General features: G+C 40.9%; 4 protein-coding genes across 4 annotated transcripts; 2 read left to right on the top strand and 2 right to left on the bottom strand.

The window, feature by feature from the left end:
• Positions 1-326: 326 nt before the first annotated feature.
• LOC124479406 (odorant receptor 131-2-like) lies at positions 327-4351 on the bottom strand. The gene is made up of 4 exons (XM_047038148.1): positions 4292-4351; positions 3075-3994; positions 765-881; positions 327-334 (listed from the first exon to the last, which is right to left on the bottom strand). The coding sequence occupies exons 2-4, from the start codon at positions 3979-3981 to the stop codon at positions 327-329; spliced, it is 1032 nt and encodes a 343-aa protein (XP_046894104.1). The 5' UTR covers positions 3982-3994; positions 4292-4351.
• A 1259-nt stretch (positions 4352-5610) lies between these two features.
• On the bottom strand, positions 5611-6632 carry LOC124479405 (odorant receptor 131-2-like). Its single transcript, XM_047038147.1, has 3 exons — positions 6230-6632; positions 5660-5818; positions 5611-5618 (listed from the first exon to the last, which is right to left on the bottom strand). The coding sequence occupies exons 1-3, from the start codon at positions 6630-6632 to the stop codon at positions 5611-5613; spliced, it is 570 nt and encodes a 189-aa protein (XP_046894103.1).
• Positions 6633-11442: 4810 nt separating this feature from the next.
• LOC124479866 (odorant receptor 131-2-like) lies at positions 11443-12737 on the top strand. Its single transcript, XM_047038801.1, has 2 exons — positions 11443-11595; positions 11737-12737. Exon 2 carries the CDS (start codon positions 11750-11752, stop codon positions 12719-12721), a length of 972 nt encoding a protein of 323 aa, XP_046894757.1. The 5' UTR covers positions 11443-11595; positions 11737-11749; the 3' UTR covers positions 12722-12737.
• A 3194-nt stretch (positions 12738-15931) lies between these two features.
• On the top strand, positions 15932-16790 carry LOC124479403 (odorant receptor 131-2-like). Its single transcript, XM_047038146.1, has 2 exons — positions 15932-16220; positions 16413-16790. The coding sequence occupies exons 1-2, from the start codon at positions 15932-15934 to the stop codon at positions 16772-16774; spliced, it is 651 nt and encodes a 216-aa protein (XP_046894102.1). The 3' UTR covers positions 16775-16790.
• The last annotated feature ends 1115 nt before the right edge of the window (positions 16791-17905 follow it).

Genomic DNA, 17905 nt, shown 5'->3' with positions numbered 1-17905 from the left:
CAGCAGCCTATTTCATAAAGCCTTTTTGTAGTCAATTTGGTGAAACAGTCAGCAATTGATGCAACATTCTATTCTGTATTACTTACATTCTGCAACCTACTGCAAGAATAAAAAAAATGCAGCTATGCATTCATTTAATCAGACAATGATGTCAATCTTCGCAAGAAGACATAATAAATGATATAGTGGTACAAAGGGGTGTAATTAATGTTTGTTAGAAGGCACAGTGGATGTTTGTCCAAGTTTGGGATGTCTGAGACCAAAACTGAGGTGGTACAGAAGAAAGGGTCTGATGGTTTGGTCTCTCAGGCCATATATCAGCCCACTCAGACACCTGGGCAAGTTCACAAGGCACAAAAAGAGGGCATAACAAATACGTACAAATGTGACTCGATCTACTTTTCCATAGAAAAACGATTGAATAGGGGAGACGAGGAAGGAGGACAGAATGAGAAGCAGCTGAATCATGTGCAGCACAACTGTTTTTTTAGCCTTGCTGGTCGAGGCTTTGCCTGAGCAAGCAGATTTGGCTGCTATCATCACACCAAAATAGGAAGACAAGATTACGATAGCCACACATACAAAAGTGACACCAGTGAATGTATAATCATAAACAAAGTACACTTTGTGTTTATAAAGTGCTTCTTTAGCACAGAAACCCAGCATGTACTGATCTAGAGGCAAAGACTCCAGGAGGATCAACACAAATATTCGGATGATGGTGTTTATGCCGCAGATGGCCCAAACCACAGCAATAGACACACCTGTGTTCTTGATGGTGACGATGGCAGAGTGCCTCAGTGGGAAGCACACAGCCACATACCTCTCCAGTGACATCACCGCCAGGTTGTAAGGGGAGATTTCAGTCATAAGGATGCCCACTATGACAATTAAGAAACAGAGATAGCGAATCAAAAACAGCTGGGCAACAGCCAGTATGTACAGAAGTTGTCCCACTGCTAACTGGAAGGTGTCAGAAAAAATGAGATTGTACAACAAGACGTATCGAAGTGTTTCTCGAAAGACTGGCTTGCTCCTTAAAGTGAATAATACAACCCCATTGATATAAAGAAAGATTAATAATGGTGCTACTGACACAGGTCCAAAGAGTATACTTCGTGTGAAAACTATTGTGATGTTGTCCTTGGGTTGTGTTAGGTTTGACATGTCACAGCTGCATCTGAAAGAAAGAAAACACATTGACATTGTTAGATATTATGTTGTTAGACACAACCAACTAGATTGCACTGCAAACATGAACAAGTATGTTTAGGGATGTTATTAGCCTCATATTATGAGTTTTATCTTCAAATATTTTTGATAAACAAGCATCTTTGTAAATAAATTATTCACATGAGAGCATAATGTTCTTTATGGTTGCTCATCTGACTGTAAAATTGACATGAAAGTAAGATAAATAAAACAAATCTGAAATAAAAAGATGTTGCCATTTACTGTAAAGGCCCTGATCAGCTTTACCTGATGTCTAGAGTGTGAAGCTTGATAAGGTGGAGGTGCTGGAATTACAGTCCATGATCTGAGAGGCTGGCATGAAATCCGCCTACTTAAATTAATTCATATCCGTATTGAGGCTAGCAATAACACAGACACAAATTTGATTGCATCATCAGTGAAATCTGTGTGTATGTGTGTGTGTTTGTGTGAGACAGTTTGTGTCTGTGTGTGTATCTGTTTGAGTGAGACAGTGTGTGTGTCTCTGTATGTGTGTGTCTGTGTGTGTGTGTGTGTGTGAGACAGTGTGTGTGTGGTTTGGGTGAAAACCTTTGGCGTACATAGGGGATATCTAAAGTGTGCATGTTTGTGTGGGTGTAGGATTCTTAGCATCAGGGTGGAAAGGATGGTCTGACATGATACACAAGCACGGCTTCTCTGAAGTTCTTTTTGCCAACATTGATAATTTGCATTAAATAATGTCTGGAATAAAAAGTTTGATTAATAAAAAGTTGCACAGTTAGGGGTCAAAGTTAAGTTATATTAATTAACTCCTTACGCTTACTTCTCCCAAACCATACACAACATAAATTATTTCAGGTTTTACTCAAAACTTTAATGGTTCTAATTAACATTAAATATTAATGATTTTTAATGAGGGGACAGGGGACAGGATCAGAGTGTTTGTCTTGTTCACTAGACAAGATTTAAATTTAGATTTAACATTAAAAAAACACTGACCAACAGGTGAACTGCTGCTGTGTAGAAAAACCATGCAATAGTACATCAATGATGTCATACATTTTTTACATTTAGTTAAAAATGTTTTTGCTGTTAGTAAATCTGTTATTTAGTAATGAATGTCATTTACTTGATTTCCCAGACCAGAAAGGGTTTGTTTCAGATTATACAGCAGGAGGAGACATTCGATAAACTCCACAGAGTGATAAAAGAAACGCATGAATTACAACATCACGGTTTGAAACTATTTATATTAAGCAAGCTTCTACTTTCAATATAATACACATGTTTACAAACCTATTTGTAGCCAATTTCCTGAAACAATCAGCAATTAATGCAACCTTCTATTCTGTAACACACTTAAATACTGCAACCTACTACAAGAAAAAAAAAGCAGCTATCATGCATTCATTTAGTCAGACAATGATGTAAATGTTTGCAAGAAGACATAATAAATGATATAGTGGTACAAAGGGGTGTAATTAATGTTTGTTAGAAGGCACAGTGGATGTTTGTCCAAGTTTGTTAATTAAATTAAACATTTTATTTATTTAGCAGATGCTTTCATCCATAGCGACATAAAAACAGACAATTGACAAACTGTACCTCCCATCTCCAGCACAGCAGCCTATTTCATAAAGCCTTTTTGTAGCCAATTTGGTGAAACAGTCAGCAATTGATGCAACATTCTATTCTGTATTACTTACATTCTGCAACCTACTGCAAGAATAAAAAAAATGCAGCTATGCATTCATTTAATCAGACAATGATGCAAATCTTCGCAAGAAGACATAATAAATGATATAGTGGTACAAAGGGGTGTAATTAATGTTTGTTAGAAGGCACAGTGGATGTTTGTCCAAGTTTGGGACATCTGAGACCAAAACTGAGGTGGTACAGAAGAAAAGGTCTGATGGTTTGGTCTCTCAGGCCATATATCAGCCCACTCAGACACCTGGGCAAGTTCACAAGGCACAAAAACAGAATATAATAAATACGTTCCAGTGTGGGTCTGTCCACTTTGTAACTGAAGGCTGTTACAATAGGGGAGAAGAGGGTGGAAGACAGAATGAGAAGCAGCTGAATCATGTGCAGCACAACTGTTTTTTTAGCCTTGCTGGTCGAGGCTTTGTCTGAGGAAGCAGATTTGGCTGCTGTCATCACACCAAAGTAGGAGCACAAGATTACAATTCCCACAGATGTGAAAGTGACACCAGTGAAGGCTTTATCAAAATCATAGAACAGTTTCTGTTTATAAAGTGTTTCTTTGGCACAGAAACCCAGCATGTACTGATCTAGAGGCGAAGATTCCAGGAGGATCAACATAAATATACGGATGATGGTGTTTATGCCGCAGATGGCCCAAACCACAGCAATAGACACACCTGTGTTCTTGGCGGTGACGAAGGCAGAGTGCCTCAGTGGGAAGCACACAGCCACATACCTCTCCAGTGACATCACCGCCAGGTTGTAAGGGGAGATGTCAGTAGTAAGCATGGCCGACATGATAATTATGACACAGAGGTAGCGAATCATAAACACGTAGACGTAAGCCAGTATGTACAGAAGTTGTCCCACTGCTAACTGGAAGGTGTCAGAAAAAATGAGATTGTACAACAAGACGTATCGAGGTGTTTCTCGAAAGACTGGCTTGCTCCTTAAAGTGAATAATACAACCCCATTGATATAAAGAAAGATTAATAATGGTGCTACTGACACAGGTCCAAAGAGTATACTTCGTGTCAAAACTATTGTGATGTTGTCCTTGGGTAGTGTTAGGTTTGACATGTCACAGCTGCATCTGAAAGAAAGAAAACACATTGACATTGTTAGATATTATGTTGTTAGACACAACCAACAAATGCACTGCAAACACGAACAAGAATGTTTAGGGATGTTATTAGCCTCATATTATGAGTTTTGTCTTCAAATATTTTTTATAAACAAGCATCTTTGTAAAGAAATTATTCACATGAGAGCATAATGTTCTTTATGGTTGCTCATCTGACTGCAAGATAAACATTAAAGCAAGATACATAAAACAAATCTGAAATAAAAAGATGTTGCCATTTCCTGTAAAGGCCCTGATCAGCTTTACCTGATGTCTAGAGTGTGAAGCTTGATAAGGTGGAGGTGCTGGGATTACAGTCCATGATCTGAGAGGCTTGCATGAAATCCTCCTATTTAAATTAGTCCATATCCTTATTGAGGCCACCAATAACAGACACCAATGTGATTGCATCATCAGTGAAATCTAGTGTGTATATGTGGGAACGTGTGTCTGTTTCTGTGAGACAGTTTGTGTGGGTGTCTGTGTGTATCTGTTTGTGTGAAACAGTGCGTGTATTTCTGTTTGTCTGTGTGTGTGTGTGTGTGTGTATCGGTTTGGGTGAAAACTGTGGCGTACATAAGGGATATCTAAAGTGTGCATGTTTGTGTGGGTGTAGGATTCTTAGCATCAGGGTGGAAAGTATGGTCTGACATGATACACGAGCACGGCTTCTCTGAAGTTCTTTTTGCCAACATTTATAATTTGCATTAAATAATGTATGGAATAAAAAGTTAAAATAATAAAAAGTTGCACAGTTAGGGGTCAAAGTTAAGTTATATTAATTAACTCCTTACGCTCACCTCTCATAAACCATACACAACATAAATAATGTCAGTGTTTACTCAGAACTTTAATGAAGGCCTCAAGGAATAATTGATTCCAAACAACATTAAATATTAATGATTTTTAATGAGGGGACAGGGGACAGGATCAGAGTGTTTGTCTTGTTTACTAGACAAGATTTAAATTTAGATTTAACATAAAAAAAAAACACTGACCAACAGGTGAACTGCTGCTGTGTAGAAAACCATGCAATAGTACATCAATGATGTCATACATTTTGTACATTTTGTTAAAAAAAGTTTTGCTGTTAGTAAATCTGTTATTTAGTAATGAATGTCATTTACTTGATTTCCCAGACCAGAAAGGGTTTGTTTCAGATTATACAGCAGGAGGAGACACTCAATAAACTCCACAGACTGATAAAAGAAACGCATGAATTACAACGTCACGGTTTGAAACTATTTATATTAAGCAAGCTTTTACTTCCAATATAATCCACAGGTTTACAAACCTATTTCTAGCCAATTTCGTGAAACAATCAGCAATTAATGCAACCTTCTATTCTGTTGTACACTTACATTCTGCAACCTACTACAAGAAAAAAAAGCAGCTATCCTGCATTCATTTAGTCAGACAATGATGTAAATGTAATAAATGATACGGTGGTACAAAGGGGTGTAATAAATGTTTGTTAGAAGGCACAGTGGATGTTTGTCCAAGTTTGGGACATCTGAGACCAAAACTGAGGTGGTACAGAAGAAAGGGTCTGATGGTTTGGTCTCTCAGGCCATATATCAGCCCACTCAGACACCTGGGCGTTCACAAGGCACAAAAACAGAATATAATAAATACGTTCCAGTGTGGGTCTGTCCACTTTGTCACTGAAGGCTGTTACAATAGGGGAGACGAGGGTGGAAGACAGAATGAGAAGCAGCTGAATCATGTGCAGCACAAGTGTGTTGTGGGCCTTGGTGGGTGAGGTTTTGTTTGAGGAGGCAGATTTGGCTACAATCATTTACATCTAGTCATTTTGCAGACGCTCTTATCCAGAGCGACTTACTGTAGGTACAGTAACATTCTCCCCGAGACAAGTAGGGTGAAGTGCCTTGCCCAAGGACACAATATCATTTGGCTCAAACTGGCAACCTTCTGATTCATAGCCAGATTCCCTAATCGCTCAGCCATCTGACCCCATCATCGCACCAAAGTAGGAGCACAAGATTACAATTCCCACAGATGTGAAAGTAACACCAATGAAGGCTTTATCAAAATCATAGAACAGTTTCTGTTTGAAAAGTGTTTCTTTAGCACAGAAACCCAGCATGTACTGATCTAGAGGCAAAGACTCCAGGAGGATCAACATAAATATTCGGATGATGGTGTTTATGCCGCAGATGGCCCAAACCACAGCAATAGACACACCTGTGTTCTTGATGGTGACGATGGCAGAGTGCCTCAGTGGGAAGCACACAGCCACATACCTCTCCAGTGACATCACCGCCAGGTTGTAAGGGGAGATTTCAGTAGTAAGCATGGCCAATATGACAGTTATGACACAGAGGTAGCGAATCATATACACGCGGGCTGTAGCCAGTATGTACAGTATGTGTCCAACTACTAACTGGAAGGTGTCGGCAAAAAGAAGATTGTACAACAAGACGTATCGAGGTGTCTCTCTAAAGACTGGCTTGTTTGTTAAAGTGAATAAAAGGACTCCGTTGATATAAAGAAAGATGAACAATGGTTTGACAGAAAGTGTTCCAAAGAGGAAACTCGTTCTGTAAGCGAGGGTAAAGTTGTCCTTGGGTTGGGTTACGTTTGACATGTCACAGCTGCATCTGAAAGAAAGAAAACACTTGCATGAAATCCTCCTATTTAAATTCATTCAGATCCCTATTACAGTAAGGACACCAATAAAATAGACACCAATTTGATTGCACCATCAGTGAAATCTAATGTGTGTGTGTGTGTGTGAGACAGTGTGTATGTGGTTTGGGTGTAAACTGTGACATACACCAGGGATATCTAAAGTGTGTCTGTTTGTGTAGATGTACGATTGTTTGTATCAAGGTAGAAAGGATTGTCTGACATGGATGGCTTCTCTGAAGTCCTTTTTGCAAACATTTATAATTTGCATAAAATACAGTATTGAAAAAAGATACAAGAATCAACAGTTGCACAGTTAGAGGTCAAATTGAGTTCAAGATTGTGAAATGTACTCCTTCTCCAATGTATCACTTTTGACACACAAAAGTGAATGTGTTGTTTGTGATTGATTGTAGATTCATTCTTGTCTTGTGGTCAGATGAGGAGGGCCGCGGTCACGATGCTGTGATCTCATGGTGAAGGCCACACACCTGCTTTACTCTCTATTGTCACAGATTAGATTACATCATCTTTCCACAAGGAAACATTGATCCCTCGTCAACAAAACCACACACAACCTAAATGATGTCAATGTTTACTCCGAACTTTAATGAAGGCCTAAAGGAATAATTAATTCTAAACTACATTAAATATTAATGTTTTAATGAGGGGACAGGGGACAAGATCAGAGTGTTGTTTGTCTCGTTAACTACACAAAATTTAAATTTAGATTTAACGTTCAAAAAGAGCCCAACTGACAAGCAGGTGAACTACTGCTGTGTAGAAAACCATGCAATAGTACATCAATGATGTCAACATTTACTAGAACTTTAATTAAGGAAACAGGGGATGCTTCAGTTCTAAACTACAACATTAAATATTAATGCTTGATAATGAGGGGATAGGGACTGAATGAGGATAAACAAAAACTCACGAAAGTCAGCTCAATGTTTGTCTCATTAATTAGTGTAATTACAGAAGTTCCTGTGTCAGCTAAATCAACAAACACTTTTGGGAGGAAGGAGACAGCTGGTTTCACCAGATCTTGACCTTGCGAGACAGCTGGTTTCACCAGATCTTGACCTTGCGAGACAGCTGGTTTCACCAGATCTTGACCTTGCGAGACAGTTGGTTTCACCAGATCTTGACCTTGCGAGACAGCTGGTTTCACCAGATCTTGACCTTGCGAGAATGCATCGTGCCAAGCTCCAAGTTATCATTTTTTTACTCAAACCACAGTGGTTTGGACCAATCAGAATCAAACCACAGTGGTTCGGACCAATCAGAATCAAACCACAGTGGTTCGGACCAATCAGAATCTTTGAGGAACTACTGGCAGCCACGGGCGTGGTTGAAGTTTTCCCATAACAGACAGTGATAGACAGATGGTTCATCCAATTACCTGCAAATAATTTTTTGAAAGTGCCTGCCTTTTTCCAAACAGTTTCCCTGGACAACTTTCCAGATGGACATTACATTTACATGTATGCATTTAGAAGACGCTTTTATCCAAAGCAACAAGAGAGAGCTTTACAAAAGTGCATATGTCACTGATCATGACAACAAGATAGCCCCAAACATTGTGAGCAGCTAAAACATGAAGCACACATTGTGAAAACCAAATAAGTGCCAAATGGAAGAACCTTAAGGGCATGTAGTTAAACAAGTTACAATTAAACAACATAAAACTCAAAAAGTGCAAGTGTACCTATAGAAAAACAATAAACTGTAAAAAATATTTTAGTGAGTACAAGAATTTTAATCCGTTACAACTAACCAACAAGAGCAACAAGTCTCTCAATAAGAGTCATTATGATCCTGGAGGAAACTGACACAGGTCTAGCTAAGCATTCCTAAGTGCCGTTGTACTCCCGGAATGTTAGTGCGTCTTGAGCCTTTTCTTGAAGGTGGGGAGACAGTCAGTGTCTCTGATGGAGGTGGGGAGCTGGTTCCACCATTGGGGAGCCAAGGACATGTATAACAAACCATACGGTGAATCAGGTTAAGGGTTGACCGTGGATTAGTGAGTGAAGTATATAACTATTTTTGTTTAGGGACTTAAATAAGAAGGGATCAGGGGTTAGGGGATGGTCAACGTCTTTTTAACTTGTTTGGGTGGAAAAGTTCACAGTTCAATCAAATACTGTATCTATATTTTATAATATAGATACAATATTGTATATATTCAATTCAAGAAACACTTTAACGTCTACACACACTGAATACAATATGAGACAAACCGCATATGTAAGGTTGATGTTTCATATGCCAGAGAATGTGTTTGGGTGTTCTATAAAATTATGAATCTGCTTTTCTATTCAGATTTTACTCAGACATGTCAACACAACAACAGGTCAACATCACTGTTAATAACATCTGTCATTTTTTTCTGGGTAGTTAGGGGGTGTGTGTAGCAGGGGGTTAGTTAGGGGGTGTGTGTAGCAGGGGGTTAGTTAGGTGGTGTGTGTAGCAGGGGGTTAGTTAGGTTTTTAGGTATAATTAGAAGTTTTGGGGTAGATTTTCACTGCTATGCAGATGATACTCAGCTATACATGTCTATAAAGCCGGGAGAATTTCCACATGCTATGGAAACCTGTGTTTCCGGGTTGAAAACTTGGATGACTGCAAATTTCCTTCTTCTTAATTCGGATAAAACCGAGGTTCAAATTTTTGGTCCGAAAAAACACCGAAATAATTTATCCCATCTAACCTTAGACTTAGACGGCGTCAAAGTATGTCAAAGCCAGCTGGTAAAAAATCTGGGAGTCACAATGGACCCAGACCTTTCGTTTGAGTACCATATTAAGCAAATCACCAGAACAGCATTTTTCCATCTACGTAATATTGCCAAAATACGAAAATTCCTCTCAAAGGATGATGCTGAAAAACTAATACATGCTTTTGTTACGTCCCGATTGGACTACTGCAATGTGTTGTTCTCTGGCCTCCCAATTACCTACCTAAAAAACTTACAGCGGGTGCAAAATGCTGCTGCTAGACTATTGACTAAAACTAGAAAGTTTGATCATATAACATCGACTCTTATCTCTTTACACTGGCTCCCTATCCAAGCCAGAGCTGATTTCAAAGTTCTACTACTAACTTACAAATCTCTGCATGGATTGGCACCACTGTACCTCTCCGGTCTCCTTGCACCCTATTGCCCCGCAAGGTCTCTAAGATCTCAAAATGCCGGCTATCTGGTAATACCCAAAGTTAAGAAAAAAACTGCTGGAGGTAGGGCGTTCTCATATAGAGCACCTCTTCTTTGGAACAAATTACCCATCTCAATTAAGGAAGCTGATACTGTCTCGACATTTAAAACTAGATTAAAAACGTTCTTGTTTAGTCAATTCTATGATTGTTAAAGGGAAGTATGTGTGTACTTTCTATGTAAACCTGGGATGTGTGCTTGCCTATGTGTGTATCACATGTAACTTTTAAATTTTAATTATAGCTTATGTTCACATTGCCCAGCTAGATGTTACAAATAAAGTAAACCTGTTACTGTATATTGTTAGTATTATTATTATTATAGTTCCGTTGCTGTATATTGTTACTGTTATAGTTTTTATTACTAGTTGGAGACAACGGGGGACTGGCTGTTTTCATCCTTATTCGTATAAGTATAACCTACTTTAGAGTTCTTTCCCCTGGAACAGATTTCATGTTCCAACTGAGGGGGGCTGTCGTTGTTTTGGTGTGTGGGGCTGCATCAAATACCCTTTTTGCTCTGTTAAATTGCTGCACTAGTCCACACTTGACCGGTGGGGATCTCATTCTATTTTGACTGTAACTGTTAGCTGCTCCTGGCATTCTCTAATCCCTGCTCTCCTCTCTGTCCCCCCCCCACACATTCCCTGTGGTGTGGGGGGTTTGAGCTGTCAGGACCTGCTTGGTCGTCGGTCTGCCAACGCTGAACCAGGTCGTCACCCGGAATCCAGTCTCCATGACGGCCAACAGCGAGTTTCCCGGTCCCATCCAACGTCTATAAAGCCGAACAATGGATTTTGGTGTTTCAAAACCCATTGACACTGTATGACTATGTTTAGCTTGTGTTCTGCTCCTCTCTCTTACCAACCGTCTCTGGAGGAGGGGATCCCTCTCTGAATTGCTCCTCCCAAGGTTTCTTCCATTTTTTCTCCCGGTGGGAGTTTTTCTGGGAGTTTTTCCTTGTCTTCCTTGAGGGTTTAGGTTGGTTGAGGGGCAGTTCTATGGGCGCATGTGAAGCCCTCTGTGACATGCTTGCGTGTAAAAAGGGCTATACAAATAAATTTGATTTGATTTGATTTGATTTAGGTGGTGTGTGTAGCAGGGGGTTAGTTAGGTGGTGTGTGTAGCAGGGGGTTAGTTAGGTGGTGTGGGCAGCAGGGGGTTAGTTAGGTGGTGTGTGTAGCAGGGGTTAGTTAGGTGGTGTGTGTAGCAGGGGTTAGTTAGGTGGTGTGTGTAGCAGGGGTTAGGGGTAGTAGGGTTTGGGTCAGAAGAAGCTTTGGTACCACAAGAAGAGTTGCACTTGTTTGGTCCAGTTTGACCAGTTCATTGTGACTTGAAACCAATGGGACACGCAGCACTGGGACCAGCTGCTTGGGGTGTTTTTCAAGAAGACTGATACACTCCCCTGTCTCCTCATTATTAAACATTCAAATGTGACTTCATCCTAGAACTTCATTAGGGATTCATTGCTTGTTAATATTGACATCATCGCAACAAGTCATGGTTGTACTCACTGGAGGTCAGGGTATTTAAACACCTGTAATAATGTGAAGTGAAGACATTCAGGTAATCAATTGAATGATTGTTCGTCAGCCAGCAAGGTGAGAACCCACAGTTAGGATCGTGTTATAAAGACATTTGTAACTATTTATTTATTTTGCCTCATTTTAGTTTTGTGATTCTGATGACAATAGTACAGGATCTATGTGGTAAGTATTATGGGTTTATTTTCATCTTAAACTCTATTTGAGAATGACAAGTGCATTTTTCTTTAAATGTGCAGTTGTTAAGAAATGTATCTTTAATTTAAAGTAACAGAACATTTTCTCAACAACTTTTTTCCCCCTCAGATTTACATCAAACATGTCAAATTCAACAGGACAGCAAATCAACATCACAACGCCTGATATGTTTCAGATTTATCTGGTGAAAGGACTTTATGGAGCTTTCTCTGTGTCTCCATCTATGGTCTTCCTCTACATCAATGCCATCATGTTGTTCACTCTGAGGAGCAAATCAGTCTTTAGAGAGACCCCTCGATACCTCCTCCTGTATAATCTGCTCTTCGCTGACACCTTCCAGTTGGCAATGGGTCAACTGCTCTTGATCTTGGCTCTACCTCCAGTGTTTCTGACTCACTATACATGTACAATAATTGTTTTGATAACTATCACTGTGACTTCTGTGTCTCCCTTGAACTTGGCGGTGATGTCACTGGAGAGGTATGTGGCTGTGTGCTTCCCACTGAGGCACTCTGCCATCGTCACCGTCAAGAACACAGGTGTGTCTATTGGTGTGGTGTGGGCTCTCTCCAGCATCGACCCGTTGATACGTGTAATTCTTCTGGTTCTGTATGAGACATTTTCTGCGGATCAGATAATGCAGCAATTCTGTGCTATAGATGCACTTTTCCATAGTACAGTCGCACATGAATATGATAAAGCCTTCACTGCTATCACTTTTATATCTGTGGGTATCGTAATTGTGTGCTCCTATTTCGGTGTGACGACAGTAGCCAGATCTGCTTCCTCAGACAAAGCCTCGACCACCAAGGCCCGCAACACAGTTCTGCTCCACATGATTCAGCTCCTTCTGTGTCTCTCCACCTCTCTTTCCGGTATACTAACGGGATATATATACAGACTTGGAACATTGAATCGAACTGCAAGGTTAATTGTTGGTTATGTATTCTTTATATTCATTGTAACCTTGCCTAGGTGCCTGAGCAGTCTGATATATGGTCTGAGAGACCAAACCATCAGACTTGTATTCCTGCACCACCTCAGGTGTGCTCTCTGGACAGGTGGGCCCAGTTTAACAACAGATAAACACTGAGGGCCACATTACTGAAATGGAAATGACATTTATCATGGTCTTTCTGCTTAATAAATACAAATACTTTGTATCGCAATGGAACAATTTGACAGATCAACTTATTTAAATGATTTGTTTTACATATATAGGCCTACTGTGTGTTTGTTGAAGGGACAATATTCAAGGGACCACTATCTGATATTGGTTCAACACTCATGGCTAAATGGAACGAGCTGTCCGACAAACATGAGTTGGATAAAGTGGAACAAATACATAATAAATAATAAGATCAGAAGCTCATATTTATATATCTGTGAAATCATGCAAATGTATAACATAATAAAGGAGGGTCTTATCTGCTTTAATTGTCTCTTTTGAGTTCTTACTCATTTTGATGTGCTGCACACAAAAAATTGTTTGTATTCATGCTGTTTGTATCCATGCTGTGCTTCAATTAACAGTCACTACCTCAAATTGACTACATATTTCCATGACTTTAAAAACTGATCATGGAGAAATGAACACAAGTAGACGCTGTGCACTATAGTGCTGATTTCCATGAGTCTTCACCATTTCTGTAATCCTTACACAACAGTTCATCTAAGTAGATCATTCAGTTCCATTTAGAGGTTGTTTCCTCCCTATTGTCTGCTGGATGTTCTTCCTGATCTTGATATTTATTGCTGATTTGAACAATATCAACATCCTTTTGGGATACACGTTATTGTATCAATAACAACGGATCATTCCAACCGTCTAACTAACTAGCAGGACAGAAAGTGCGTTACTCCTTGATTAAAATTTGAAAAGTTTGTTTGTGATTTTCTTTGAATAAATCGGTGGATTCATACTGTACTGATTCATGTCATGTCTGTCTTGTCTCTGGTCAGAGAGTGGTTAGTTAGGTGGTGTGTGTAGCAGAGGGTTGGTTAGGTGGTGTGTGTAGCAGGGGTTAGTTAGGTGGTGTGGGCAGCAGGGGGTTAGTTAGGTGGTGTGTGTAGCAGGGGTTAGTTAGGTGGTGTGTGTAGCAGGGGTTATTTAGGTGGTGTGTGTAGCAGGGGTTAGTTAGGTGGTGTGTGTAGCAGGGGTTAGTTTGGTGGTGTGGGCAGCAGAGGGTTAGTTAGGTGGTGTGTGTAGCAGGGGTTAGTTAGGTGGTGTGGGCAGCAGGGGTTTAGTTAGGTTGTGTGTGTAGCAGGATGTTAGTTAGGTGGTGTGTGTAGCAGGGGGTTAGTTAGGTGGTGTGGGCAGCAGGGGGTTAGTTAAGTGGTGTGGGTAGCAGGGGTTAGTTAGGTGGTGTGTGTAGCAGGGGTTAGTTAGGTGGTGTGTGTAGCAGGGGGTTAGTTAGGTGGTGTGGGCAGCAGGGGTTAGTTAGGTGGTGTGTTCAGCAGGGGGTTTGTTAGGTGGTGTGTGTAGCAGGGGGTTAGTAAGGTGGTGTGTGTAGCAGGGGGTTTGTTAGGTGGTGTGTGTAGCAGGGGGTTAGTTAGGTGGTGTGGGTAGCAGGGGTTAGTTAGGTGGTGTGTGTAGCAGGGGGTTAGTTAGGTGGTGTGGGCAGCAGGGGTTAGTTAGGTGGTGTGTGTAGCAGGGGGTTAGTTAGGTGGTGTGGGCAGCAGGGGTTAGTTAGGTGGTGTGGGTAGCAGGGGATAGTTACATTTACATTTATGCATTTAGCAGACGCTTTTATCCAAAGCGACTTCCAAGAGAGAACTTTACAAAAGAGCATAGGTCACTGATCATAACAACGAGGTAGTCCCAAACATTGCAAGCTAGTTAGGTGGTGTGGGTGGGTTGGTTAGGTGTAGTTGGCAGCAGGGGTTAGTTAGGTGGTGTGTGCAGCAGGGGGTTAGTTAGGTGGTGTGGGTAGCAGGGGGTTAGTTAGGTGGTGTGTGCAGCAGGGGTTAGTTAGGTGGTGTGTGTAGCAGGGGTTAGTTAGGTGGTGTGGGCAGCAGGGGTTAGTTAGGTGGTGTGTAGCAGGGGTTAGTTAGGTGGTGTGGGTAGCAGGGGTCAGTTAGGTGGTGTGTGTAGCAAGGGGTTAGTTAGGTGGTGTGGGCAGCAGGGGTTAGTTAGGTGGTGTGTGTAGCAGGGGTTAGTTAGGTGGTGTGGGCAGCAGGGGTTAGTTAGGTGGTGTGTAGCAGGGGTTAGTTAGGTGGTGTGGGCAGCAGGGGTTAGTTAGGTGGTGTGTAGCAGAGGTTAGTTAGGTGGTGTGGGTAGCAGGGGTTAGTTAGGTGGTGTGTGTAGCAGGGGGTTAGTTAGGTGGTTTGGGCAGCAGGGGGTTAGTTAGGTGGTGTGGGCAGCAAGGGTTAGTTAGGTGGTGTGTGTAGCAGGGGTTAGTTAGGTGGTGTGTGTTGCCGGGGGGTAGTTAGGTGGTGTGGGCAGCAGGGGTTAGTTAGGTGGTGTGGGCAGCAAGGGTTAGGGGTAGTAGGGTTTGGGTCAGAAGAAGCTTTGGTACCACAAGAAGAGTTGCACTTGGTTGGTCCAGTTTGACCAGTTCATTGTGACTTGAAACCAATTGGACACACAGCACTGGGACCAGCTGCTTGGGGTGTTTTTCAAGAAAGACTGATACACTCCCCTGTCTTCTCATTATTAAACATTCAAATGTGACTTCATCCTATAACTTCATTAGGGATTCATTGCTTGTTGATATTGACATCATCGCAACAAGTCATGGTTGTACTCACTTGAGGTCAGGGTATTTAAACACTGTCATAATGTAAAGTTAAGACATTCAGGTAATCATTGAATGATTGTTCGTCAGCCAGCAAGGTGAGAACCCACAGTTAGGATCGTCTTATAGAGACATTTGTACGACTGTATTGATTTTACCTCATTTTAGTTGTGTGATGCTGATGACAGAAGTACAGGATCTATGGTAATTATTATGGGTTTAATTTAATCTTAAACTGTATTTGAGAATGACAATAATTATTTTTACCAAATGTGAAGTGGTTTAGGAATTTATCATGCATTTAAAGTAACACAACTTTTTTCTAAAACAATAGTAATGTCAGCGCTATTAAGCCTTGTTTAAGTTGACAAGAAATATGTGCTGGTGTTCTCTAACACGACAAATAATCTATTTTTCTCTTCAGATTTACCTCAAACATGTCAAATTCAACAGGACAGCAAATCAACATCACAATGCCCGATATGTTTCAGGTTTATCTGGTGAAAGGACTTTATGGAGCTTTCTGTGTGTCTCCATCTATTGTCTTCCTCTACATCAATGGCATCATGTTGTTCACTCTGAGGAGCAAGTCAGTCTTTAAAGAGACCCCTCGATACCTCCTCCTGTATAATCTGCTCTTCGCTGACACCTTCCAGTTGGCAATGGGTCAACTGCTCTTGATCTTGTCTCTACCTCCAGTGTTTCTGACTCACTATACATGTACAATACTAGTTTTGATAACTATCACTGTGACTTCTGTGTCTCCCTTGAACCTGGCGGTGATGTCACTGGAGAGGTATGTGGCTGTGTGCTTCCCACTGAGGCACTCTGCCATCGTCACCGTCAAGAACACAGGTGTGTCTATTGGTGTGGTGTGGGCTCTCTCCAGCATCGACCCGTTGATACGTGTAATTCTTCTGGTTCTGTATGAGACATTTTCTGTGGATCAGATGATGCAGCAATTCTGTACTATGGATGCACTTTTCTACAGTACAGTCTCACAGGAATATGATAAAGCCTTCACTGGTGTCTCTTTTACATCTGTAGGTATCGTAATCTTGTGCTCCTACTTTGGTGTGACGACAGTAGCCAGATCTGCTTCCTCAGACAAAGCCTCGACCACCAAGGCCCGCAACACAGTTCTGCTCCACATGATTCAGCTCCTTCTGTGTCTCTCCACCTCTCTTTCCGGTATACTAACGGGATATATATACAGACTTGGAACATTGAATCGAACTGCAAGGTTAATTGTTGGTTATGTATTCTTTATATTCATTGTAACCTTGCCTAGGTGCCTGAGCAGTCTGATATATGGTCTGAGAGACCAAACCATCAGACTTGTATTCCTGCACCACCTCAGGTGTGCTCTCTGGACAGGTGGGCCCAGTTTAACAACAGATAAACACTGAGGGCCACATTACTGAAATGGAAATGACATTTATCATGGTCTTTCTGCTTAATAAATACAAATACTTTGTATCGCAATGGAACAATTTGATATTTAAGAAGATTGACTTATTTAAAAATATATGTTTTGCAGCCATAGGCCTACTGTGTGTTTGTTGAAGGGTCCATTTTCAAGGGACCAATGTCTGATGTTGGTTCAACACTCCTGGCTAAATGAAAGGAGCTGTCAGATAAACATGAGTTGGATATAATGGAACAAAGAAGTAATACATTAATAAAGATCAGAAGGTCATAATTACATATCAGTGAAATCATGCAAATGTATAATATAATAAAAGAGGGACTTATCTGCTTTAATTGTCTCTTTGGAGTTCCTACTCATTTTGATGTGCTGCACACTTGAAACAAAGTTGTTTGCATTCATGCTGTATCTATCTAAAATTGTCTAAAGGTTTCCATAACTTCAGAAATTGATCATGGAGAAATGAACACAAGTAAATGCTGTGCACAGTAGTGCTGATTTCCATGAGTCTTCACCTTTTGCAACAGTTCACCTAAGTAGATCATTCAGTTCCATTTAGAGGTTGTTTCCTCCCTATTGTCTGCTGGATGTTCTTCCTGATCTCGATATTTATTGCTGATTTGAACAATATCAACATCATTTTGGGATACACGTTATTTTAATAATAGCAACGGATAATTCCAACCGTGTGACCAACTAGTAGGACAGCAAGTGCATTACTCCTTGATATTCATTTTTTATTTATTTTAATAAATAGGCTGATTCTGTCTCGATTATTGTCATGTCTGTGCTATCTTCTCTGGTCAGAGAGAGGGTTAGTTAGGTGGTGTGTAGCAGGGGTTAGTTAGGTGGTGTGTGTAGCAGGGGGTTAATTAGGTGGTGTATGTAGCAGGGGTTAGTTAGGTGGTGTGTGTAGCAGGGGTTAGTTAGGTGGTGTGTGTAGCAGGGGTTAGTTAGGTGGTGTGTGTAGCAGGGGTTAGGGGTAGTAGGGTTTGGGTCAGAAGAAGCTTTGGTACCACAAGAAGAGTTGCACTTGTTTGGTCCAGTTTGACCAGTTCATTGTGACTTGAAACCAATGGGACACGCAGCACTGGGACCAGCTGCTTGGGGT

This window comes from Hypomesus transpacificus, chromosome 17, assembly GCF_021917145.1.
Source record: "Hypomesus transpacificus isolate Combined female chromosome 17, fHypTra1, whole genome shotgun sequence".
NCBI lineage: Eukaryota > Metazoa > Chordata > Actinopteri > Osmeriformes > Osmeridae > Hypomesus > Hypomesus transpacificus.
This window is presented reverse-complemented; position numbering and strand designations above follow the sequence as displayed.

Bases quoted from the DNA above. Each gene is read 5' to 3' on its own strand.
- LOC124479406 (XM_047038148.1), bottom strand. From the start codon at position 3,981: ATGTCAAACCTAACACTACCCAAGGACAACATCACAATAGTTTTGACA. The intron at 882-3,074 runs GTCTCAGATGTC...TAATTGTCATAG, and splicing joins TCTGTACCACCTCAGTTTTG to TGGGCATCCTTATGACTGAA.
- LOC124479405 (XM_047038147.1), bottom strand. From the start codon at position 6,632: ATGTCAAACGTAACCCAACCCAAGGACAACTTTACCCTCGCTTACAGA. The intron at 5,819-6,229 runs GTGTGTCTATTG...AGATGTAAATGA, and splicing joins CGTCACCATCAAGAACACAG to TTGTAGCCAAATCTGCCTCC.
- LOC124479866 (XM_047038801.1), top strand. From the start codon at position 11,750: ATGTCAAATTCAACAGGACAGCAAATCAACATCACAACGCCTGATATG.
- LOC124479403 (XM_047038146.1), top strand. From the start codon at position 15,932: ATGTTGTTCACTCTGAGGAGCAAGTCAGTCTTTAAAGAGACCCCTCGA. The intron at 16,221-16,412 runs GTGTGTCTATTG...TTACATCTGTAG, and splicing joins CGTCACCGTCAAGAACACAG to GTATCGTAATCTTGTGCTCC.